The sequence below is a fragment of the Leptodactylus fuscus genome, chromosome 6 (genome assembly GCF_031893055.1).
Source record: "Leptodactylus fuscus isolate aLepFus1 chromosome 6, aLepFus1.hap2, whole genome shotgun sequence".
NCBI classification, from domain to species: domain Eukaryota; kingdom Metazoa; phylum Chordata; class Amphibia; order Anura; family Leptodactylidae; genus Leptodactylus; species Leptodactylus fuscus.
The window spans coordinates 42,431,533-42,456,897 of record NC_134270.1 but is presented as its reverse complement, the minus strand read 5'-3'; the positions used below and the strand labels follow the sequence as shown (position 1 = coordinate 42,456,897).

At 41.8% G+C, this 25,365-nt stretch overlaps 1 protein-coding gene across 1 annotated transcript in view; it reads right to left on the bottom strand.

The window, feature by feature from the left end:
- The window catches only part of NPHP4 (nephrocystin 4), a 213,498-nt gene that overhangs the window by 33,427 nt on the left and 154,706 nt on the right, over positions 1 to 25,365 (bottom strand). The window contains exons 16-18 of the mRNA XM_075279781.1: positions 20,462 to 20,646; positions 19,722 to 19,882; positions 13,932 to 14,112 (exon numbers count right to left, since the gene is read on the bottom strand). Of these exons, the coding sequence (XP_075135882.1) occupies positions 13,932 to 14,112; positions 19,722 to 19,882; positions 20,462 to 20,646 (527 nt within the window). The remainder of the gene's footprint in view (positions 1 to 13,931; positions 14,113 to 19,721; positions 19,883 to 20,461; positions 20,647 to 25,365) is intronic.

The window sequence follows — 25,365 nt, the reverse complement described above, 5'->3', positions numbered from 1 at the left end:
TTTTTAATTGTGTATTTTAATTTTTATGAACATCTCAGATTTTTATTTTTTATTGTGTCTTTTGATTTTTATTAATACATCTCAGGTCTTTATTTTTTGTGTATTTTGATTTTTATATATACGTCTCAGAGCTTTATTTTTTGTGTATTTTGTTTTTATTAATACGTCTCAGATCTTTATTTTTTATTGCGTATTTTGTTTTTATTAATACGTCTCAGACCTTTAATTTTTGTGTATTTTGATTTTTATTAACACGCCTCAAATGTTTATTTTTTTATTGCGTATTTTGATTTTTTATTAACACGTCTCAGGTCTTTTAAGAACAAAAATCTAATCAGGAGACGACAATGCCGCAAGATGTGTTATTTTGTAAAAAGCAGACTAGATAATGATACTATTAGCTACTCCCCTAACACCCATGAAAGGCGCACGTTCTCTGCCGTGTAACAAAGCAGATAAGTGTTACAATTACGATTCCAATCTCTTTCTACACACTCCTTGTTTTCATTACATAACAGCGCCTCTTATTAATTCATCAAAATGACCCGCATCACTAATAAAAATCAAAAAGAATAAAATATAACAACATTTCTATACAACAACTCCAGAACGTTGCGCTGGCTTTGATGTCTGACTGAGCCTCCAGTGGCTTTACAGTGCACATCTCTAAAAGCTTGACAACTTCAAAGAGTCAAAAAATCCATGTTGTCAACATACCGAACTTCCAACATCAGCTCTGCTCTCGAAAACCGAGACACATTTAGCTTTCTGTACAAGAGGATGTTTTATAGATGTCTACGATTCAATCCATTACTTCTTCTAGAGAATAATTTTACTCCGTTTTAGTAGCGGATTCACAGTGGGGTGGATGGGGGAAATGTAGATAAAGGCAATACACTTGCATAAAGGGGCTCTACGATCCTCTCCACATATCCTGCTTTGCCGAAGAAAAGTCACTTTTTACTTTCTTCTCAATTTTTTTTTTCATTTCATTTTTTTCATTAGTTTTACTATTCGGAGGCAGTCAAGGTTGTCAGTTTTAGGATGAACTAATATTGATTGTTCTGGGCAATATCAATCTGAGGATAGAAAGTTGTGTCCTATGTAATTAAAGAACAACTGAAGTCACAATATGAAGAAAATGTTTTCCCTGCGGCAAACCTGTCTGCAGTACTTGGATGCTCACTTACCTTTGTTTTTGGGGAAACAAAAAATTCTCCTTGCTTTCTGGTCTGTCTGTACCTCTTAAGATTTTCAGTAAATTATCAAAAATATAACTTGCCGATTAATATATCACAGCTCAACTGAAAATTTGAATCATAGGGAAATCCCACTGAAACACCTATACGAGGCCATGCTGATGGGGACTGACACCCAGCACCCTCATCCCCCCCCCTCCCATCAGGAACTGGCGGGGTCACAACAGCACAATGGATGGAGCTGGAAGCAGGTGGCAGTACCAGGTTTTTGCAGTTCTGCTCCATTGTACCTATGAATATGAATTGAGCTGCAGTAGCAGGAACCACTACACAGTGGACAGATCTGTCTACTTCCAGCTCCATTCACTGTATCGTTCTGGCACTGCTTGTTGATACTGATACTCAATCAAGGCGCCGCGTGACACAAGCAACATGGCGCCGCATATGTGGGCTCGTAAACATGCTGGCAGGGGGAGAAAAGGGAGGCCAGGTTAGCGGCAGCCGCAAGGCAATAGGGGAGGAGCCAGAGCCGCGCTGCAGGTGAGTCACGCAAGGAGGGGGGTTGGTTGCGGACGAAGTCGCAGGTATTGCTAGTACCCCTATAATTCTGACACTAGTGATACATCCTAGTCATATTTGATCACAGTTCCTAATGCGACATTACTTTTTAATATCCTTTTTGAGCCCTTCAGCCTAGAGAATGAATATGCAGGGAATAAACTGCTTTGTTTGCTCTGATAATCTACAGTAAAACCATAGGCAGATGCAAATATACTTAAAGCTTCACACAGCAGCCCAAATGTCAGTTTCCAAGACCCTTCCAGCTCCATGGAAATAGCAGTTTATCTTCTATTACCCCTGGATTTCTAAGTTTGGTTCTTTTGCAGGTTCAGGTGTAACTTAACCCTTTCGCTGACAGGCACGTACACTGTACGTGCTCCCAAGGTGGCACTTCAGTAGCGGAGGACGTACTTAGTACGTCCTCCCTACTAATGCCGATATCTCTGGACTGCATCAACATATCTTGATGCTTTAAAATGCATTTTAAAGAAGAGACTCTCATCTTTAAAATGATATCAAGAACTCAATGATTAGATGTACAGTCTTGGAGCAATTCACTGTTGAAAACACTATTTGGCATTGAGATCCAACTGCAGATCTCAATTCCTGACAGCGTTTCAACAGTGAATTGCTCCAAAACTGTACATCCAATCATCGAGTTTAAAATGCAATTAAAAGCATCAAGATATGTTGATGCAATCCAAAGTTATAGAGCTCCAAAGTGTCCCCCCCCCACACCACCTCCTGTCTAAGCAAGCAATTTGTGATCTAACAAGAAAGGAAGAGGGACACGGAGCACTGCAGCAGAGAGAGAGAGATAGAGAAACGATCTGACTCTCTGCATAACTTGTATGTGACAGCAGGAGGGGGGTGGCAGGGACTCTATTGTCCCTATTAACCCTTCTCCTGCCAATCAGAGCGTATACTATACATTTGTCTCTGATTGTCACATACAGTTATAATGTAATTCCCCCCTGAGCTTTACTAGTGGGGTATTCTTATGTTATACCTCCTGAACATAACCAGGAAGTTTATTGGCGCTGTGACCCAGACGTTTACCATTGTCCAGGTCGCAGAGCCAAAAAAAAAAGTCGCACCAAACACTTACACAACATATACATAAAGTCGCAAATAAAGTTTACATTTCACCCAATCCCTGTCCTGTCTATACCTGAGCTTTCTACAGTAAAATATGTCTCTAGTGATGTCCGTTACACACTAAAATAATAGTAATAACGATTATCACTAGAGATGAACGTATAAATTGCTAAAATTATTATAGGGGGATGGAAAATAACATTTTTATGTAAAGTCCTATTTAATTTGCATGCACAAAATGGGATGGCACATTTCTGCGATTTTGGCAATTCTTTAACACCCGCCCCTGTAAATATATACATGTGTGGTATGTATGAACTCCTCACATATTGCAGTTTTATGGACAGTACATTATGTTTGCAGAAAGGGATTTCTTGAGCCGCACTTTAGTGGCAAATTTGAATTTTTGCGCAATTTTTGCTAGCAATCTCTGTTTGCGGCAAAGTTGAATGAAGGTGGTTGTATATATAAACTATTAAATTGTGTTTTTATATACGGTATGCTGTGTACTCTGAAAAAAGTTAGATTTTGGTATCACAGTCACAGTTTGGTAGGTGCAGTATAGCTTTTTAACATATTAGTGAACAACAGCAAAATCCTGCTTGTCTTTTGTATTCGTGTTTTTGGGAGTCCGAGCTCTTGTTGTAGTTGATGTTTGCGGTAGATATAGTATATATACACATTGTATACACCATAAGCTATTATTTTAAAAGTATTTTGTATATGAATGTGAGATTGAACATGAGTTTTAGGTGCAAATATGTGTTTTAGCGTATTTTTTCAAAAAATTATTTGTGTTGGTCGCAAAGTTGCATGAAGGTGGATGTGGCTATCGATGACCCATTAAGACATTTGTAATCTTCAGGTTGTCTACTTTCAAAAAATATATAGGGTTTAGGGGTTCACTTACTTTTCATGGTGTGTAATCCCTACATTTTATAGGATGATACTTTTTTAACATTTCCAGCTTCAAAGCAGAATTTTGTTCCTTCCAGTTCTAGCGATTTTCTGAAGACACGTGCATGCGGGTTCAGGCCTTAGTGATATGTATGAACTCTGCACATGTTGAACTCTTATTTTTAGGAGGTTTGGTGCATTTAATTTTTTGTTTGGTTTCCGCTTTTAACAACTAATATACATTTATTTGCATTTTTTCATAAAACATTCACTTTGAATCAAAATTGCATGAAGGTTCCTGTTCGTATACAGTACCAAGTGGCATTCTGACAATGCTGCAGGTGTCTACTTTAAGAAAATATATAGGTATGGGGGGGTTGGATGCTTTTTTAATGTTGCAATTTAGGTTTGATTTGTCCATCTCAAAACTGTGAAAATTGCTCTGGCTACTGGAGGTGCAAAATTTCCAGAGACCCTTGGCAGCGAAAAGGTTAAAGGGGTTTTCCATGAAGAATTTTTTTTTTTTTTTTTTTTTTAGAAAGGTCTGTTAGTGCTAATAATGGGTTAATAAGTACTCCCATATACCTTTAGCAGTGTTTGGAGTGATTTCTGGGTGTCTCTGGTTGCTGCTGGCATCCTCTGCCTTTGTTTACAAGGTGTTAGCTTCCTGCTGTGCAGCTTTCACACTAGTTCCCTCTCAGTCAGCCCCCCTCCTCTCTCACTCCATTACACTCCTCCTCCCTGTCTCACTAAGCCTAGCCCCTCCCACTGACTATCGATCCTGACCATTACTAGCCCCTCCCTATCTCATTAATACTATCAATCCCACCCATTTCTAGCCCCTCCCCCTCTCACTAGCTTAGTTATCCTTCCCATTACTAGCCCCTCCCGCCCACCTCCCTAGCTAACCTATTCCGCCCACTGCTAGAAGACAGGAAGAGGGGAGGAGCCACCCCCTGACACAGGAAGGCTTGGAAAGTATTGATGGGGATAGGGGAGGGGGAAGAGTGTTGGTGACATTCCGTTTCAGAAGTGGTGAAACGGAATGTCACCGGATTATCAGAAAGTGTCCCTGGGGTGGTCACATGACCACTCCAGGGATATGGGTTATTATAGATTTTTTTTAAATTGAAGTAAATTAGAAATTGGGTGGGAGAATGGAGTTTAGGGGACTCTCCCCTCTACAATCTTTTCTGAATGCAGCGTCCAGGCTCATCTATCAGACCAGACGCTACAGCGATGCCTCCGGTCTGTGCCAGTCGCTACATTGGCTGCCTATTCATTATAGAATAAAATATAAAGTTATCACTCTCATCCACAAGACTCTCCATAATGCCGCACCTCCCTATATTTCCACCCTCATCTCTGTCTACTGCCCAACCCGTGCTCTCCGTTCATTCAATGACCTAACACTTACATCCTCTATTATCAGAACCTCCCACACTCATATACAAGACTTCTCCCGAGTTGCACCACTTCTCTGGAATGCTCTACCCCGGACAATCAGATTAACTCCCTATTTCTACAGTTCCAAACGCAAACTAAAGACACATCGTTTCAGACAGGCTTATCACAACTTCTAATGTAAACCCTTCCGTACTATAATTACAATCCCCAAAATTTAACCCTCCTCTGTCCCTGCTCCCATATTACCCCACATGATATGATGCCATTTCAAGCTAACTTTATATGTCCAAGCTCCATCCACATGCTAAAGGATACGACTGGTGATGGCTCATATAGATTTATGTTTGTGTAATGACAGTCACCTCTATTACACCATTGTCTGACCTCTGCATAAGCAATACCGCCCCTGCTACCTCTTGTGTCGCCCCCTCTACCTCATAGATTGTAAGCTCTTGCGAGCAGGGCCCTCAATCCCATTGTGTGAAATTACTTTCTTTGTAATGTATCTTTCTCTATGTATTTGAACCCTACAAATTGTACAGCGCTGCAGAATATGTTGGCGCTATAGAAATAAAATTTATTATTATTATTAATTATCAGTTTATCTTGGTCAACCCCTTTAAAGCTCCTGGGCTCTAAAGTAAAATCTGTAACAGCGCCCCCACCTACCATGTCATTCACAGTATAATACTTCTCATATGGCAGAAGGGTTTTGGGTCTTACAGTTGGGGACATGTATAATTTAATTTCCTTCTCCTTGTTTCCTGTCCTCAGGATTTTAAGCACTTCTTGGCAAACCTTGTGAATGTTTTTGCAGGATGAATGAACAATGTTCTCGTATGATCTGCTGGTTTGCAGTTCTCAGAATTTACGTTTACATACCTCATCAGTTTTTTTTATGCTTAATTTTGAATTATTTAGAGACTGCTCCAAATACAATAAGTAACCGGCAGAAGTTTTACTGAAATTACATATTTATTTTAAGCAAAGTTAAAAAAAATCAAATCATGTTAGGCGCACGCTGACCAGAGGTGCCACACAGGTTCACAGCCTATAAGACGCTCATGTTTTAAGTTGTTTAAAAGGAATGTATTGATGTTTTTTTTTCTTTCTCGTAGATTGTGAGCCCCATATAGGGGCTTCTTTTTTATTTTATTTGTAGATTTTTATTATTTTGTTTTCTGCACATAATTTTGGGGCTGCCATCTTCCCTGAGATTCTCCTCTGCACTGTTAACAGCATTTAGTGATATACTTTACAGCACAGTCATGGCCATAGGCGGCAAAAGTCAACTCATTGAGAAGTATGGTTGACTTTTCTAGATATGCTCTGTACAGGGAAGCAAAGTAGATAAACTAGGACATCCTCTATTGTCAGTAGTGGATGCAGGGATGGGTCGGTGGTGTTATCCTTTGCCAGATTATCTTTCATTGTAATCCTGTCTTGTTTATGATGTAAATGAGGTGACTAGTGCAAAGAAAAGCCCCACAGAATTGGTATCAATATATTATTAGGTTTAGTGACCACCATGAAAGATATAGTGATATAGATATATTTAAAAAAAATTTATATAGTGACATGGAAAATGTAAAGGAAAATTCTCAAAAAATATATTCAACAAAATATTAGTTTTAAAAAGAAGACTATAATGAGACTCGGGTTTCAGCTCAAGGGGAATGGAGGACGGAGTCCCTGAATGGGATGCAAGTGTAGATGGGAAGGCTGTTGTGATCTCTTCACTTCCTGCTTTTCTTGGCACATAGGTGGGCGGGGTTTCACTTGCACGGGATTGGTTGTAAATGAATTACCACAGTGTGAAGCTGATGTAGCAGACCTGGATTTGAGTCAGTTTGCATTACATACAGAGGTAATGGACTTCCTATCTCAGCCCTTATCAGCCAAATTCAATTAAACCGACTGATAAGAGCTTAAAAGATACAAACAGCTCAGAGCTACTCCCAGCCCCTCCCTCCCCCCTGTAGCAGGCAGCTACATCACTTGACAAATGAGCAGATAATCCCAAGGGCCATAGAAACGAAGTGTAAACAATGAAGTGAATAAATTAAGATAGCGGGCTAACAAAGCAGTTTTGAGAAAGCAATGCATTTAGGAAAAGTCTTAAATACACATAAAATGAGATGGGACAACCCCTTTAAGCTAAGGCCTCACGGGGCGTCCTGAAGCAAAAAAGCGCTGCGGGAAAAAACCGCGGCGGGAACACATTGCGGTTTTTCCTACAGCGGTTTAGACAGAAAGTTTGCAGCGGTTTCCACTCTGGATTCTCTGTTTCAATTACACCTATTGGGAAGCCACCGGCGTTTCTCTAGCTATAATTGACATGCTGCGATTTCCAAAACTGTGCCGGTTTTGGAAATTGCCACGTGTCCACTGCACGGTTTTTACTTTAAAGTGGGTATGGGATTCGCTAGAATCACATCCACTGTCCTGTGACTGTAACGCCGCAATTTTTTTGGGGGCAAATTGAGGTGTTTATGCCACATGGGCAGTTTAGGCTGAACTTCCCAAAGAGATAAAAACATCTTACTGGCACTGCCCCTTTAACATGGCAACACAATGAGATTTTACGTGCAACTCTTATGGGCAGTAGCAAGCTCTATAAAGGTGAAGATTTCCTGAGCGAGTGCCATAGTCTTAATATCTTCTTTCATTTCTAGGCTGAACTTTCATTAGCTTAAAGTTTCCCTGGGGAACTACATTTAGGACAGTTCCCTAATATACTCTTATTATCACTGAAGTCGTTCCCATAGCGGCCAGTAATAAGCTTGAAGGGCTGTGAGAAAGTGAATATAATTTTTCCTTGGCTGGCAGTGTGCTGTACTGATCATAACTACATATAAAGAGGATAGTTATTTTTGTGATTCCTTCATATATTAGTGCAGAAGAGAGCTTACACGTAAAGGGGCATTACAGTTTCTATGCAAAAAAGTTTATTACTTTGTAATAAAAAGTTATACAATTGTGCAATATATTTTCTGTGTCAGATCCTCATGGTTTTCCAGTTCTCTGCTTACAGTCATTCACTATGAAGCAGGTATGTTCTGTCCTGATCGTGTGATGGACACTCATTGTCATAGTACATACAAGAGCTGTATCCTGCAATGAGTTGAGAACCTGTGTGTCACACGGCCAAGACATATTATTTACTGGAAGGTAAAAGTGAAAGTTACTATTTAATGAAAGCAAGCAGAAATCTTGACAACTATAAGGCTATATACACTGTATTTCTGCTTAACACAACTCCATCCGAAATCCATGAACGAAAAGTCAGGCTTTTTTGGCCTCTGATTTCAGAAAAAAAAAAATAAATAATTGGATACACAATGGACTCCATTATAGTCAATGGGTTCTGTTCATGTCCGCTATTTCTGAAGTCCATTACTGTCCGTTTTTCCATTCTTCTGATTCTCCACCAGCCCAAAGTCAAAGCAGGACTGTTGATGGGAGTCAGCGTGCCGGTGGATCGTGGGGGTCGGGCCGCTGACAAAGTCGCAGGAAGTGCTAGTAAATAAGTATTCATCACTGCCTGGTTCACATCAGCCTTTGGGTTTCTGTTCGGGGAGTCCTCAAGCAGACTCCCTGAACGGAAACCTATTTGCATTAAAAAGCAGTTACCTAAGCAACCACACGGATCTCAGACTATAATGAAATCCGTGTGGCTTCTGCATAAAATAAACAGAGAAAAGTGCTGCTTGGAGGAAACCGAGCGGAAACCACATGGATCTCATTATAGTCTATAGGGTTCGTGGGTTTCCTTAGGTATCCGCTTTTTAATGCGTATAGGTTTCCGTTCAGGGGGTCCCCAAGCGGACTCCCCGAACCCTGATGTGAACTGGGCCTTAGGGACAGACAGTGATAACAGAGTGCAGCTCTCTACAGGTCCATAGAAGTGAATGAAGCTGTAGTTCTGCATGCACACTGCCACTCCAATCACACAGGGGAGAGTAGGGGGTGCCCTCAATACCCACACTTCCCCTCTACCCAGATTGTGGTTCCTGGGACAAATAGGTGAGACCACAAAGCAGTCCCAGCACCTGGAACCTACACAGACAAAATACACATTATACTACAAGACACATTCTGGCTTTTCATGCCTCGGTCAACAGATGATAATTCTGCACTCATAGGTATGCGGTCTTCAGACTTTCTTATTGTGTGTGGTGCCAACACACCGCACATTATAAGTAGCCAGAAATCCTCTATTCATTTCAATATGACCTAGATTCACAATACATTCAAATGAGAGCGGAGGATTAGCAGTCATTCATGAAACGGGGCTTACTGTGCATGATTCCTAAGACAGTGGGCATTTACACTGTACGCCTATGTGCGTCCTATGGTGCAGCCCCTGTGCATTACATGGTGTCTATAGAAACATACCTAGGGAATTATGTATTATGATAAAGGATGGGATTTTATAGACACAGTTTTATGGAACTAGGTGATCTGCTTCCACTGACATTTTCCTGGTGACAGGTTTTGGATTTTGTGCATCGCTCCCTCCATAAGCTTATCTTTCCCCTGCAGGCAACGTATGAAGAAGTACGATAATGGCAATTTAACTTTTAATATAGCTAATCTTTCTTATGAAGATTAGATGTCAGAATCATAAAGAGGCCGCATTGTTTAACTGTATATTTTAAAATTAAATACAAGCTTTGCAAGCAATTTGATAAAATATCAGGGCACGATTTCACATCCTTGGCCATATATATATATATATATATATATATATATATATATATATATATATATAAAATTTTTAATCCTTTATTCAGCCTGGAACTTATTTCCAGCTCAGGTGTCTTAAAGAAACACTAAGCCAGAAGGTGCAACTGGAGGGCCCTTGAAAGGAGCAAACTGCTTTGTACCCACCATACCTGATGCCATATGGAGCGTCATTCTTAGAGGGGATGTCCCACAAATAATTGTATGAGCAGTCAGGATTTGTCCAGGAATAAGAAAAAAAGGTGTATAACTGGCTCAAAAAGAGTTTCAAACAAAAAAAAAGCAAAACTCACTGGACCAATCCTTCCCCACCTATTCTGAGGTTTAGAGGGTCCCTGCTTGTGACTACTCCCTGCCCCCTTGTCACCACGCAGCAAATGCCAACTCACCTGAGACAAGCCTTGACCCAGTAAGTTACAGAATCAGAGTGATGTGGGATCAATGAGGTGCGTTCTGCGCCCTTTGTTTTGTTTAACGCTCAGACCATATTGTGCCATATTTCCATCACCCCCCCAGAAAATACAAAATATAAGCGGGGGATCCTGTTGTGTGTCTGAAAGGATGGGCGCAGGGTTGTAGCTATAGAGGGTACAGTGATAGCAGACGCTACTGCGCCCTGGGCTCTGAGGGGGCCCAAAAGGTCTATGACAGATTTTGCATTGGGGCCCAGGAGTGTTAGGTTACTCCTCTGGTTGGGCACTAGGGAAGGCTGCTCCATGCATCATGGGGATATACAAAGCTAGTGATACAGCATGTATGAATGTTGTCCACCCCTTCCCACAGACAATGAACTGTTTTCTTACATCCCACTAGAAACATGCATTTTTTTTCCTGATGTGTCCTTTCCTCGAAATCTGTATTGCTACCTCTGTTATTCTTCCGGGGAATGTATAGATAAGTCAGTCTGCCATTGTCTAATATATGCTGACAGCATCAAACACTATAAGGACAAACCATCTTGGAATGATAACACCCAGTTGTCAATTTATTCCTACATTGACAGGGGGAGTAATAATGCAGGGTCCTAAGAAGAGATATGCCAGCACTGTTGTTTCATGGGGTAGACAAACATTTACTGAAACAAGAGAGATGACAGATCCCCTTTACTGTACCATACAGGTAAGCCGGCAGGTCTCCTTTAATGATAGTGTGAGATTAGTAGGACAAGATAGCCTGGAACCTCAATCAGTCATGAAAAAGGGGATCCTGTGCCCCGCTGTATGAATAAAGTGGTCATTAAGCATCTTTTTATGAATCTCTAAGAGATTAATGCTGCTTTTTACATGTGGCAACCCAGGACCTCCAGTCTTGTGATTAGTGGGGGCGCCAATGGTCAGCCCTCCACCGATCCAGCACTTATCAATAAGCTACAAGTCCAGTCTTCTGACAACCTCATGAATGGCATTCACTGTCAGAAAAATCTCCATTGCAATTAATGGAGGGATTGAAGGATATTCTCACACTTTACGGTATATCCACAGGATCTGCCATAAATGTCTAATAGATATGGGCTCCAGTTCCCATTCTCGGGAGAAAGAAGAGCCACCTATTCAGCACTTGGACGCTGCGTCTGGTGGCTGCCTCGCCAGACAGGACACGAGACAGACTCTGGTGCAGGTCCCAGACATGGCGCTTTCATTTATCAGCTATTTATGGCATATCTGTGTCTGGGAATAACTAACAGGATTAATGACAGCATAATTTTAGTCTTCAGACTGTATATTCCTCAGCCACTACTGATCCGGAGACATATGGCAATGACATGCTACATGTGGTCTGCACCTGGCCAGGGCTTGGAGACCAGGGAATCAGGATGATACATTTATTACACTCCCGATACCATATATTTCCTTAGGATACTATTAACCTCCTGAAGACGCACCAAAAGGGAATTCAGGATGAAGTCAACAGCCGTAAGATGTAGTAACTATAGCGTATATGCTTGTATGTGTGGAAAGGAGAATATTCGGAGGCTAGACCTACTCCACCCCCACCCCCATGACTATACGCGTTCAATCTGAACATCATTCTGTCATATTAATTGATAGAGTTAAAGTGATTTCCCATTAGCTCGCCATTCACATGTACGAGACTCTCATATTTTGGTTTCCATAAGAGCAAAAACACTAATAAAGTTAATTGCTTAATAGCTCAATAAAATAAAAAGAGGCTCTAATAAAAGGAAAACTCCACTTCTGGGAAGAGCGGCAGTAATAGAGCCTTGCTTTCACATGAAATCCAATTCGATGTACTGATGAAATCAGAAATTGAATTAGCTTTGTGCTTTTCGTCTTCTCTTAAAATGAATATACAGCTCATTATTAGACTGCACTGGCAAATGAGCGAGTATTGTGCGGGGGACTTTTATCTGTCAGCAATTAGTGTTATATGGGATATACTAAATAAGAACCGAGGGGAGCCCTGTTCAATCCACCACCCACAGAGCCAGTCCATGTGGTGAATAACACCAGCTCCAGGTGACAGCAGAGCGGCCATTGTGTCCACCATGCCATTAGAAGATCCCACACGGGGTGCAGATTACTTTCACCATATATCTTATAGTGGGTCCGGCTCCATTATGCTCATTCAGATCTCCAAATCTTCTGCATAGTAATAAAGGTAAGTGATATATTCTGCCACTAGAGGAGGTTAGACCCTTATTATATAAGGGTATATACTAATAATACTTATGCATTATCCACAGGATAGGTGTAATATGTGATCACTGGGTGTCTGACTGCCGGGAGCAAGTGAGCAAGTAAAGAGGGTGCACAAGTGCCTTGTGAACGTGAGGCAGTCATACACTGGTATGGTCGCTGCTCCATTCACTTGTGGGATCGCTGGAGTGCTGTGAATGGAGCAGGGGTCATACATGAGCACCTCGGATCTACTTAAAAGGGTCACTCAGGGATCACTCTTCTTATGATCACTGTAATTCCCAGTGATGTGAATAGGGGTTTAATCCCACTCGAAGCAAACTATTGAGTTTAAAGGGATTCTACCATCAAAATAATTTTTTTTTCTCGTTGACACGTTGGAATAGCCTTAAGAAAGGCTATTCTTCTCCTACCTTTAGATGTCTTCTCCACACCGCTGTTTGGTATAAATCCTGGTTTTTGTCGGTATGCAAATGAGTTCTCTCGCAGCACTGGGGGCATCCCCAATGCTGTGAGAGAACTCTCCAGCGACCCCTCCATCTTCTTCAGGAACGGCCTCTTCACGCGTCTTCTTCTGACGCAGGCGGTCAAACTTCTAGGCCTCGGGCCGAGCCGACTGCGCATGCCCACAGGCCACAAGGAAATGGCTGCTTACTTACTATGTAAGTGGCCATTTTTCTTGTGGCTGCGGGCATGGGGACGCCCCCAGTGTTGTTTGAGCGCTGAGGCCCACCCCCAGTGCTGCAAGAGAACTCATTTGCATACCGATGAAAACCGGGATTTATACCGAACAGCGGCGCGGAGAAGACATTTAAAGGTAGGAGAAGAATAGCCTTTCTTAAGGCTATTCCTACGTGTCAACAAGAAAAAAAATGACTTTAATGGTAGAATCCCTTTAACACTATTCAGTAAGCCCCATAGCTCCTTCTAGTGGTGGCTGCAGCCATCCAGAATTTTATGATCACAACCCAACACCTATGCACGGGATAGTTTGGTTACTGGTCTCCTGATACGTCTTGCCACAATGGAGCGCAAATGACGGACAGAGGCTCCTTAGGACTTGGAGTTCTCAAACTCTGAACAGCCTCAAAACTTGGTCCATAAGGTTCATGGGCAGGGATGACACCCTTCTATTTTAATAAATGAGACTCAACACAGATTAGTTTAGGGGATTATACAGTGACACCTTGATGTGACCTGTGCCTTGCCAAACATTGAGAAATATCCAATATTTTGAGACTTACATTGATACATTGCAGCAATCCCTCAGCTGTAGGAAGGGAGAATGGTAGTAAATAAAAGAAAATCTCTTTATTTATATAAACCCTCATAGAAATCATTATTATTCCCATAAAATAGTTCTTACCAATATTCCCCATGCGAAGGTGGAGTTGGCCTTTTATAACAGTATGGACTCCTATAGGTTTGATCACTCCTTGCTTTGAGATGTCTCCGCTCATCGCCACCGTCTCCTGCTCATATTCCGTTGTTATGACTTCCAGCTCATGAGACACCTGCACAGCGGTGCGACCTTGGCGTAGTAAATGCTAAAATACAGAATGACAGCCAAATATCACCATAGGTTGTACAGTAGACGGCTCATAACTGTATTCTCTCCTCTTATTCATGAGGCACATTTCTCTCCTTGAGCTGAATTGTCTACTTTGTATATCTCTGCCCATATAAGTCAACGACGGAGTTTAGATGGTGGTTCAATACAATATTCAATTTTTATTCTCTGCTTGATGAACAGTGTAGCGAGTGCAACTCTGGAGTATAATACAGGATGTAACTCAGGATCAGTACAGAATCAGTAATGTAATGTATGTACACAGTGACTGAACCAACAGAATAGTGAGTGCAGCTCTAGAGTATAATACAGAATGTAACTCAGGATCAATACAGGATAAGTAATGTAATGTATGTACTCAGTGACTGAACCAACAGAATAGTGAGTGCAGCTCTGGAGTATGATACAGAATGTAACTCAGGATCAATACAGGATAAGTAATGTAATGTATGTACACAGTGACTGCACCAGCAGAATAGTGAGTGCAGCTCTGGAGTATAATACAGAATGTAACTCAGGATCAGTACAGGATAAGTAATGTAATGTATGTACACAGTGACTGCACCAGCAGAATAGTGAGTGCAGCTCTGGAGTATAATACAGAATGTAACTCAGGATCAGTACAGGATAAGTAATGTAATGTATGTACACAGTGACTGCACCAGCAGAATAGTGAGTGCAGCTCTAGAGTATAATACAGAATGTAACTCAGGATCAGTACAGGATAAGTAATGTAATGTATGTACACAGTGACTGCACCAGCAGAATAGTGAGTGCAGCTCTAGAGTATAATACAGGATGTGACTCAGGATCAGTACAGGATAAGTAATGTAATGTATGTACACAGTGACTGCACCAGCAGAATAGGGAGTGCTGCTCTGGAATATAATACAGAATGTAACTCGGGATCAGTACTGGGGAAATAATTTCACATATGTACACAGAGAAGCCAACTGGCAGAATAGTAGGTTTAGCTCTGTAGTATAATACAGGATGTAACTCAGGATCCGTAAAGGAGAACTAATGTAACATATGTACACAGCAATTTCATCAGCAGAATAGTGAGTGCAGCTCTGGAGTATAATACAGAATGTAACTCAGAATCAGTACTGGAAAAGTAATGTAGTGTATGTACACAGTGACTACACCAGCAAAATAGTGAGTGCAGCTCTGAATAATACCACAGGATGTAACTCAGGATATACTGTAGATTATTACTATATGTACACTGTGGGTTCTTTGGTGATTTCAGTAATGCTATAGAAAATCTACATAATATATAGAGCAATAGATCTTCTGTCTCCATTGTTGTGTTTGGTGACCTTGTATGGCCGACCTTTATATATACATCTCACTCCACCACAACCGTACCTACAGAACAAAGAGGATGGGGAGGCTAAAACGTATTTTAAAGCCCCAAAGCCTGTCATATGTCTGTTCAGAAATTTTATAAAGTGACACAAACCCCACAGTCTCACTTTGTGGCGTCGGCGTTTACGCTTTTCGTTTGACAGATGGGAGCCGCAGACTTTGATGTTTATCTCTAAGCTGTTAAACATTCCCAGGATGTTTAATAACCTTCGACACCTTTTTTGATCATTTCTGGCCTTGAATTTTATGAATAGCAGGAGTTCAGCAGTAACAATTTGGTTTTTGCTCCATTTTCCGGGGGTAATGTGCTGTTTCACATTTCCTTCTCATTAAAATGTCAGAGACACCTACATAATTTTGTCTATGTGAGTGACAGCTGGATGTATCGAGATCTTTTACATGTCATGAATCACTGTTGTGCCTCTTATCGGAACAGGCTGGAGAAACATTGGAATGGAATAGAGGAAATATCAATCTTAACAAACGCTGTAGAAGTTTTTTTCATTCTAATTATTTTGACGCTTGCTCAGCCACAAGGTCAGGAGATGTACAAGGGTGCAAAAACTTCCACTGCTCTCTGTCAGTGACGTGCCAGAAACATGTGCTAACTTAGTGTGGAGTCAATGAACCTTAAAAAGGGGTTTCAGGGACATGTATCAATACATCAATATGTAATTGGTGGGGGTCTGGACGGACCCCCAACCAATCAGCTGCTAGAAGAGGCTGTGGTGCTCACAAGCTACTTACCAAGGGGTTTGATAGCAGGACTATAAGCACGCATTAAAGTCCATGATGAAAAAAAAACTTCTTTAGGGTAAAGACCCACGTTGTGGAAAGGCAGCTTTTTTTTGTAGCAGTGGTAAGATCTATATCTAGCATTGTGGGTGCTGAAACTACAGTGACAATGGGAGTATGTACATTGGGAGATGCAGCTGGTATATCTGAATATTCAGCTATTATTGCCCTTGTTTAGATCGTTGTTTTTGCTCACAAGGTTCTTATTACTTTGTGGCTTTCCCCCAGTTATCTTCAGTACAATACTTAGAGATTACAGATAATTGAGCTAAAGAAACGGGAATATTATCTGTATTAGAGGAATAATGGTTTGGCTCAGTGGGATGAAATTTGGAATCCCTGGTTAGCCTTTATAGCCTTATGGGTTTGTGTGTGCATAATATATATATATATATATATATATATATATATATATATATATATATACACAAAATTGTTGGTCCCCCTCGTTTAATAAAAGAAAAACCCACAATGGCCACAGGAGTAACTTGAATCTGACAACTGCAATTTGCCAAACTACATGATGACAAGCCACAAAGCTTCTGGAAGAATGTCCTATGAACAGATGAGATATAAATTGAACTTTTTGGCAAGGCACATAAGCTTTATGTTCACAGATGGAAAAATGAAACATATCTTGAAAAGAGCACTGTCCCTATTGTGAAACATGGAGGAGGCTCTGTTATGTTCTAGGGCTGCTTTGCTGCATCTGGTACAGGGTGTCTTGAATCTGTGCAGGGTACAATGAAATCTCAAGACTTTCAAGGGATTCTAGAGAGGAATGTGCTGCCCAGTGTCAGAAAGCTTGGGCTCAGCCGCAGGTCATGGGTCTTGTAACAGGATAATGACCCAAAACACACAGCTAAAAACACCTAAGAATGGCTAAGAGGAAAACATTGGACTATTCTGAAGTGGCCTTCTATGAGCCCTGACCTAAATCCTACTGAGCATCTTTGGAAAGAGCTGAAACATGCCGTCTGGTAAAGGCCCCCTTCAAACCCCAGACAACTGGAGCAGTTTGCTCATTAGGAGGGGGTCAAAATACCTGCTGAGAGGTGCAGAAGTCTCATTGACAGTTACATGAATCGTATGATTGCTGCGATTGCCTCAAAAGGTTGTGCAACAAAATATTAAGTTACAGGAACCGTCATTTCTGTCCAGGCCTGTGTCATGAGGTTTATTTTATTAAAAATTCTGTTTAAGCGAAAAGCAACGTCTGACTTTCATTTGTTTATTTTCATAGAATTTTTATTTATTATTACTTTTGTCAGATTCAAGTTATTTCTGTGACCATTGTGGGTTTATCTTTCATTAAACGAGGGGAACAACAATTTTGTCCATGTATGTACATATACACATTTTATTAGAATTATTTTTATTTCTTCTCCTCTCTCCCGCAGTTTGGATGGCTTCTGTGTAAAATGAGTTATTTGTTGTCTTTTTTTTTTTTTTTTTGTATATTAGACTTTTTATAGGTTCTCTGGATAATAAAGAACTATTTATTTTAAAAAAAATTAAATAAAACATAAAAGTCCTTCAGTAGTTCCTTTCAGCAAAGCTTTTAGGAACTCTATTTATAGTTTTGGAGTAGGAGAAATCTGGGTGATGGGGAAAATGTCCTTTAAGACGCATGAATTACACCTGTGATTTCAGAGAAATTTTGGATTGAACCTGCATGACAAGGCTCTGACCCGTAGAGCTTAGGATTTCAGCAGGAAAATTCCTCTACTGAAGGTATTAATGTGATGCTAGTTGGCTGGAGGCGCATTCATTACCATATTCCTGCAATTTAATCTGGATAAAAGGTTAGAAATATAAATGACTTAGTAAGCATTTTAACAAGAGCAATTTAGTAAGGAAAGTAACTTTAAATGACTTAGCATTGATGAAAAGTCCATTGGAGGTAATTATGTTGAGACATACTTTGCGGGAGTGGCGGAATAGTTTGGCTTTACAGGGTGGTTTGAGGACAGACAATGGGGTCTTCTCTATGAACAATCAGGGCTAGGATTTTAAGTGTAATGTGTATTTTACTGCCCCTCTAAAATACAGCTACTGCTTGGTTCACACCTGCGCTTGGTCTCCGCAAAGGGATTTTATCCCCATTACGCGGAGAGAAAAGCGCTGCAAGCAATACTTTCCTCTCCACATTTTTTGTCCTTCTCGGGCAGAAACCCAGCGGACCCCATTATAGTCCATGGGTTTCAGCTGCAACCGCTTTTTTAAGTGGATTAGGTTTCCGTTCAGGGGGAGGTCCCCAAACAGAAACCCATGCGCAAATGTGAACCTAGTGTAAGACCTGCCATATGAGAACACGTAACAGGGTCGAAATGATAATAATCTCTATCCAAGACAGAAGAAGCTGCAGTGGAATTATGAGCTATGACTGCTTGGTCTCCACTACAGACAGACCAAAAGGAAAGGGGGTGCTGCACTAAGGTCCATATATCTTGTAGATATATACATGCATGTTATATAGGTGTATACATCTTTATATACATACTATATAAATATATATGTGCATTACAGGTACATACAGTATGTACAAAGTACATAGATATATACATAAAAGCTATATAGGAACATCCTATAAAAAATGAATACATAAATCCTATAATGGACAATACAAGCATGATACATTCCGTGTTGGAAAGAAATCTAAATTTCCAATGAATTCCTCTGATATTTGCAGGTAGAAGAAGAGTTCACTGTTTATCCTCCCAGCAATGTCTGTTTTCTAGAACAGTAAAACTGTCTTTTTCTTGCTACTTCCAACTAAATAAAAGTAATAAGAAAGGTAAAAGATCTGCACAAAACCTTACGGAAAGGAATTGAGTTAGGTATCAATAAAGGAGACTTCTCTCTTCTGGTATATTTCATTTTTCTTCCCTACAATAGGATTCAGATGATTCATTTATCTCGCTACATAAAGGGAGAGGAGATCAAGCAACAGACAATTAATAGAATTAATATACGTACAGACAATCATCTCCAGGAACGCAATACACCAGCGCAAGGACTATTTGTATGCAAAAAAGACACTAGTTTTAAAGGGGTTGTCTCAATAAGGAATAGCCTTTTCCATCACCCCGCTAGGAGTTAGGACATCATGGAGTGGGGTTAATATATCAGCAGCTCTGGCAGATCCATTTACTTATTTGAATACCCGGCATGTAATACTCTATCTCACCTGTAGTGGCCGCTGCAGGGGAATGTGTATGTCTAGCTATAACTTTTCTAAGGCCCGTGCTATTACAAGAGGAGAAATCATTGTGAGGCACCCCTTTAAATAAAAGATGTCTTAAAGGCACTGTCGAATTGAGAAGGTGTGTGAGGTTGCAGTATTCACAAATAAAGTATATCAGTAAATTTTTATTATTTTACATTTGGGCAAAAACCAGGACTGGACTGAATACACACCTTCATCTCTACAGCAGCAGATCCAATAAGGAGAAGAGACTCGCCATCCCAAACATCAATTTGAAGGGTTTGAAGAGCCAAATAACGTAGAAACCATCTTTGTTCTCCAGGCTTCAGGAATCCAGGATCTACTGTGTACTTCAACTGATACCCAGGTGACCCTGTAAGAAGGTAATAAATAAGACCAATGTACACGTGCATGAAACTGCAGAATACTATCAGGCAGCTCTAACTAAAATACACCAAGTTCTGTGACTATTCTGATACGCTATTTTTGGCATATCCGTTAGAAACTCCATCAAAAAGACACTGTGTCTGTAGAGAGCAGATCACTGGTGATTTGGGTTGCCTCAGTCGATTGGCTGATCTCTAGTGGGTCCACATTTAAGGAACAGATTGCTTAGGTGAGGCAGATCCTTAATTAAAGGGGTTGTCTCATCTCAGATAACGTTCATGTAAGAGCAATCACAGCGATCATTTTAACCTACAGTGGCCACTACAGGAGAAATGTAGTATTACATGAGCCATTCAAATAAATGGCCGTTCTCAGTAAAGACGCTGCTTTTCAATGGCTCATTGTTGGGAGGGGGTTCATCTGTGTTCATCAGTATGTCTTAATGTATTACTAAAGATGGATTTTTCAAGTGATGTTCTATTCCAAGCACTACAAGACTGACAGGTAAGGGTTACATAATAAAGATGTCACCTTCAGAGCATAAGAGAGACGTTATTACACGTACCCGGGTTTAATGAGCCGTCTTTGTTGATTTGCACTAAGAGACGGGCCGGTGTGTCAGAACGTGACTTGGTGGCAGAATGAATCTGTACAAGCTGCAGGCGAGGGGTGGTCACCGACCGAAAGCGGTAAAACTGGAAGGTGAAGTAAATGGTTTGGGGCCAATTGGTTGCGAAATCTTCCTGGACACTAAAAGGATGACATGATGATCAGCACAGTACAAAAATTTTACAGGGTTCATTCACTTCTACTTTAAAATCCACAAATGTGAGATAGTCTAATACAGGATTTCATTATGTGTCACACTCCTGATGGCAACCCAGTTTAGGCTCGCTGTTCGCTTTCTGATATTTTTGACAGCAAGAAAGGTGCAGTATGAAGCAATATTCTTGCTGGCAACAATATTAGTGCCATGGCAAAACCTGATGGACCCATTGAAAATCATGATTTGTTGATATCCACATAGCTGAAGTCAGGGCTACATAGCAAGTTTGGTCATGCAACATGCAGTGTAACATCACATCTAATGAATGTCAATGGGGTTACGACTTGCAAGATCGCAAAATATCGTAAACCGCATTGCAAGCTGTGGGAAAGTAAGAATTAGTCTTCCCTTTAATAGGGGCTTCTGACAGTATCAGACTGTGTAGCCCCATTCACCAAGGGAATGGTAATAACCAGCTGATCATTTATTAATATATTTCCAGGAGGAACAACACATTAACAAAGTTAGGAAAATATGCTCCAAAATTGTCCCAATGTATTTTCCCATATGTTTTAGATCTATTTTCAATGGTTTTGGCCTAATAATTAGAGATGAGCGAACAGTGTTCTATCGAACTCATGTTTGATTGGATATTAGGCTGTTCGGCATGTTTGAATCGAATCGAACACCGCGTGGTAAAGTGCGCCATTACTCGATTCCCCTCCCACCTTCCCTGGCGCCTTTTTTGCTCCAATAACAGCGCAGGGTAGGTGGGACAGGAACTACGACACCGGTGACGTTGAAAAAAGTAGGCAAAACCCATTGGCTGCCGAAAACATGTGACCTCTAATTTAAAAGAACAGCGACGCCCAGCTTCGCGTCATTCTGAGCTTGCAATTCACCGGGGACGGAGGTTTCCGTCCAGTTAGCTAGGGCTTAGATTCTGGGTAGGCAGGGACAGGCTAGGATAGGAAGGAGAAGACAACCAACAGCTCTTATAAGAGCTAAATTCCAGGGAGAAGCTTGTCAGTGTAACGTGGCACTGACGGGCTCAATCGCCGCAACCCAGCTTTCCCAGGATCCTGAATGGAATACACTGTCAGTGTATTCCCGTATACCCGATATATACCCCGATACCCGTTCCAACAGTGTGCCCCCCCACCTTCACCCCAGAAACACCCTGCAAGTCCCCTAGCAATAGAATTGGGGCTATATACACCCACTATTTTTGCTACTGCCATATAGTGCCATTGTCTCACTGGGAATTCAAAGAATATATTGGGCTTACATATAACTTCAATTCCAGGGAGAAGCTTGTCAGTGTAACGTGGCACTGACGGGCTCAATCGCCGCAACCCAGCTTTCCCAGGATCCTGAATGGAACACACTGACAGTGTATTCCCGTATACCCCATATATACACCCCAAATCCCAGTTCCAACGGTGTGCCCCCCCACCTTCACCTCAGAAATACCCTGCAAGTCCCCTAGCAATAGAATTGGGGCTATATACACCCACTATTTTTGCTACTGGTATATAGTGCCATTGTCTGACTGGGAATTCAAAGAATATATTGGGGTTATGTGCACCCACAATTTTTGCTACTGGTATATAGTGCCATTGTCTCACTGGGAATTCAAAGAATATATTGGGGTTACGTGCACCCACAATTTTTGCTACTGGTATATAGTGCCATTGTCTGACTGGGAATTCAAAGAATATATTGGGGTTACAAATACCCTCATTTCTTGCTACTGGTATATAGTGCCACTGTCTGACTGGGAATTCAAAGAATATATTGGGGTTATAAATACCCTCATTTCTTGCTACTGGTATATAGTGCCATTGTCTGACTGGGAATTCAAAGAATATATTGGGGTTACGTGCACCCACAATTTTTGCTACTGGTATATAGTGCCATTGTCTCACTGGGAATTCAAAGAATATATTGGGGTTACGTGCACCCACAATTTTTGCTACTGGTATATAGTGCCATTGTCTGACTGGGAATTCAAAGAATATATTGGGGTTACAAATACCCTCATTTCTTGCTACTGCCATATAGTGCCAGTTTCTGACTGGTAATTCAAAGAATATATTGGGGTTACGTGCACCCACAATTTTTGCTACTGGTATATAGTGCCATTGTCTGACTGGGAATTCAAAGAATATATTGGGGTTACAAATACCCTCATTTCTTGCTACTGGTATATAGTGCCATTGTCTGACTGGGAATTCAAAGAATATATTGGGGTTACAAATACCCTCATTTCTTGCTACTGCCATATAGTGCCAGTTTCTGACTGGTAATTCAAAGAATATATTGGGGTTATAAATACCCTCATTTCTTGCTACTGGTATATAGTGCCATTGTCTGACTGGGAATTCAAAGAATATATTGGGGTTATAAATACCCTCATTTCTTGCTACTGGTATATAGTGCCATTGTCTGACTGGGAATTCAAAGAATATATTGGGGTTACAAATACCCTCATTTCTTGCTACTGCCATATAGTGCCAGTTTCTGACTGGTAATTCAAAGAATATATTGGGGTTACGTGCACCCACAATTTTTGCTACTGGTATATAGTGCCATTGTCTGACTGGGAATTCAAAGAATATATTGGGGTTACAAATACCCTCATTTCTTGCTACTGCCATATAGTGCCAGTTTCTGACTGGTAATTCAAAGAATATATTGGGGTTACGTGCACCCACAATTTTTGCTACTGGTATATAGTGCCATTGTCTGACTGGGAATTCAAAGAATATATTGGGGTTACAAATACCCTCATTTCTTGCTACTGGTATATAGTGCCATTGTCTGACTGGGAAGTCAAAGAATATATTGGGGTTACAAATATCCTCATTTCTTGCTACTGGTATATAGTGCCATTGTCTGACTGGGAATTCAAAGAATATATTGGGGTTATAAATACCCTCATTTCTTGCTACTGGTATATAGTGCCATTGTCTGACTGGGAATTCAAAGAATATATTGGGGTTACGTGCACCCACAATTTTTGCTACTGGTATATAGTGCCAATTTCTAACTGGGAATTCAAAATGCGCAAGGCTCCCGGAAAGGGACGTGGACGAGGCCGTGGGCGAGGTCGGGGGAATGGTTCTGGGGAGCAAGGTAGCAGTGAAGCCACAGGGCGTCCCGTGCCTACTCCTGTGGGGCAGCAAGCATTGCGCCACTCCACAGTGCCAGGGTTGCTTGCCACATTAACTAAACTGCAGGGTACAAACCTTAGTAGGCCCGAGAACCAGGAACAGGTCTTGCAATGGCTGTCAGAGAACGCTTACAGCACATTGTCCAGCAGCCAGTCAGACTCTGCCTCCTCTCCTCCTATTACCCAACAGTCTTGTCCTCCTTCCTCCCAAAATTCCCAAGCTTCACAGAACAATAACCCCAACTGTCCCTGCTCCCCAGAGCTGTTCTCCGCTCCTTTCATTGTCCCTCAACCTGCCTCTCCACGTCACGATTCCACGAACCTAACAGAGGAGCATCTGTGTCCAGATGCTCAAACACTAGAGTCTCCTCCATCTCCGTTCGATTTGGTGGTGGATGACCAGCAACCCACCCTCATCGACGATGATGTGACGCAGTTGCCGTCAGGGCATCCAGTTGACCGGCGCATTGTGCGGGAGGAGGAGATGAGACAGGAGTTGGAAGAGGAAGTGGTGGATGATGAGGACACTGACCCGACCTGGACAGGGGGGATGTCAAGCGGGGAAAGTAGTGTGGATGTTGAGGCAGGTGCAGCACCAAAAAGGGTAGCTAGAGGCAGAGGCAAGCAGCTTAGGCGAAGCCAGGCCACACCCGGAATCTCCCAAGATGTTCCAGTTCGTACCCAGCCCCGAAAAACTCCCACCTCGAGGGCACGTTTCTCGAAGGTGTGGAGTTTTTTCAAGGAATGCGCCGAGGACAGATATAGTGTTGTCTGCACAATTTGCCTCTCGAAATTGATTAGGGGCTCTGAGAAGAGCAACCTGTCCACCACTTCAATGCGCCGTCATTTGGAATCCAAGCACTGGAATCAGTGGCAGGCAGCAACGGCAGGACAAAGGCCGCCTGCCGTTCACGCCACTGCCACTGCCTCTGCCACTGCCTCTGCCTCTGCCACTGCCACTGCTGACTGTGCTGGCGATGCACTCCAGAGGACGAGCCAGGACACCACTTCATCTGCCTCCGCCACTTTGTTGACTTCTCCCTCATCCTCCCCTGTTCCTGTCTTATCTCCTTCTCCTGCACCATCAAAGGCACCATCAGGCGCTTCTTTACAACAACCCACCATCTCTCAGACATTGGAGCGGCGGCAGAAATACACTGCTAACCACCCACACGCGCAAGCCTTGAACACCAACATCGCTAAACTGCTGGCCCAGGAGATGTTGGCGTTCCGGCTTGTTGAAACTCCCGCCTTCCTGGACCTGATGGCAACTGCGGCACCTCGCTATGCCGTCCCTAGCCGTCACTACTTCTCCCGGTGTGCCGTCCCCGCCTTGCACCAGCACGTGTCACTCAACATCAGGCGGGCCCTTAGTTCCGCGCTTTGCACAAAGGTCCACTTGACCACCGACGCGTGGACAAGTGCATGCAGACAGGGACGCTACATTTCACTGACGGCACACTGGGTGAATGTAGTTGAGGCTGGGACTGCTTCCCAAACTGGCCCGGTGTACCTCGTCTCCCCGCCT